Source organism: Artemia sp. Qi Xiang Cuo, chromosome 8 (assembly GCF_049724085.1).
Source record: "Artemia sp. Qi Xiang Cuo chromosome 8, ASM4972408v1, whole genome shotgun sequence".
Classification (NCBI taxonomy): domain Eukaryota; kingdom Metazoa; phylum Arthropoda; class Branchiopoda; order Anostraca; family Artemiidae; genus Artemia; species Artemia sp. Qi Xiang Cuo.
Genome location: NC_142801.1, coordinates 12,709,167 through 12,710,777, shown reverse-complemented (window position 1 = coordinate 12,710,777; position 1,611 = coordinate 12,709,167). Strand labels below are relative to the sequence as shown.

The window sequence follows — 1,611 nt, the reverse complement described above, 5'->3', positions numbered from 1 at the left end:
AAGCCAGAGAAAAAGAAACCAATAACTGAAAATTAGGGTAAAATGTTGTTTTGTCAAAATTTCAGTAGGCATTGACCTGTCATGTAAGCAAATTTCAGGACCCTCTAGAGAGAGAAGGAGTGGAGATGGTACTTCAAAATACCTTTCCGGGACACGCTTTGACATGCAGAATCATTCCTAAAAGTTTCATTTTCCTAACCTAACCCCTTTCCAAGATAGCAAAAAGTAGCTAAGGTAGAACATTGATATTTACTCAAATAATAGCCTGGTTTCTTTTGCAAGTTATTGGCATTCAATGGTCTTTTGTAACTAGCCTAGGCTTAATTGGCAGGGAGGGTGGTTAGTTGACACACAAGCATGACCAAAGAGTAATAGCAAAATTTTAACCTCAAGGACTGAATAGCAGGCTATACTTACCTATAACACCTAATTAAAACCTTATTTGTCCTTGAGAGAAAATTTACTGTAAGTCCAGCCATTCCGGGTTTCGGGATTTTAAATATATCTGCTAGAACTGGAAAAACAGAAATAGCGAAAAAAGCAAAGAGCAACGTGTTCAAAAACTGCGCGTTCTTGTTTTATCCTGGGTAAGTTTTTGGATTTTTCTTTTGGACTAAGATAATTGGTTGAACAAATTTAGCTATCCAAAAACTTAGTGAAAGTGTAAGATTTTGTGCTATATTTTGAGAAGAAAACAAATTATTTGATGTACTTGTGACTTGTATTTTATGCCCGGCAAGCAGTTGGCTTGAAAGTTTTTGATTTTCTAATCATTTATAAGCATAACCTAAGGAATTCTATAGAGAATTCAAGTCCTACTTCCTGTTAATTCATCAAAGAATTATCCATTTTATAGGATTTTTTATTCTTTTCGGACTCGTTGTGATTCTCACTGTTGCTTCTCTTCTAACCGAAAATTTCATCTACGATGTGATACAATTATCCCTGTCGCTTTTCTCCTAACTGCAGATTTTGTTGTCAAGTATTTTTGTTTGATATTCGCTTGTTGTCACATGTCTTCTAGCCGCACATCTTGTTTGTGTTTCATTTTTGTGCATCATTGTATAAAACATGTCTCCATACATTTTGCTGTTCGGATTCATTCGAAATCGTTTCAGTAAAAAATTAAACATATATACATGCATAAATAAATGCACAGTACTTCTTTAAATGATAACATTTATATTCGTAATTCTTCAATTTTAGCTGTTCTAAATTAAATGGATATAATAAATGGATAAATGAAAGCATTTTTCTTTAGCTGTTCTAAACAGCTTGTCATCTTGTGTGATTTTGCATGCCTCATAAATCCTAAAATTGATACGACCACTTTGAGGGAGGAGGGGGGTGACGAAATTTATACTCTTTAAGTAAATATAAGTATGAAGTCATCCATATGATTTTTTTTCCCAAAAATAAGGCTTTAAATTTTTTTTATCAAACTCGTGACCTATCTAGATCGTTTTTTTCAAGCCAGAAAATCACATGCAACAAATTTTCAAAAATAAATATGGAGCTGTTATCAAGAATAAATTAATAAACGCATAAACTTTAAATACGTAAGTACATACACAGTTGTTCGTTTAACAATATTAATTAAAAAAATAAACT

The 1,611-nt window shown here is 32.5% G+C and overlaps 1 protein-coding gene across 1 annotated transcript in view; it reads right to left on the bottom strand.

Annotated features, from left to right (window-relative positions):
- The window catches only part of CPT2 (Carnitine palmitoyltransferase 2), a 73,640-nt gene extending 73,127 nt beyond the window's left edge, over window positions 1–513 (bottom strand). Inside the window, exon 1 of the mRNA XM_089093217.1 lies at window positions 418–513. Coding sequence (XP_088949343.1) covers window positions 418–479 — 62 coding nt within the window. The 5' untranslated portion in view covers window positions 480–513. The remainder of the gene's footprint in view (window positions 1–417) is intronic.
- Window positions 514–1,611: the final 1,098 nt, after the last annotated feature.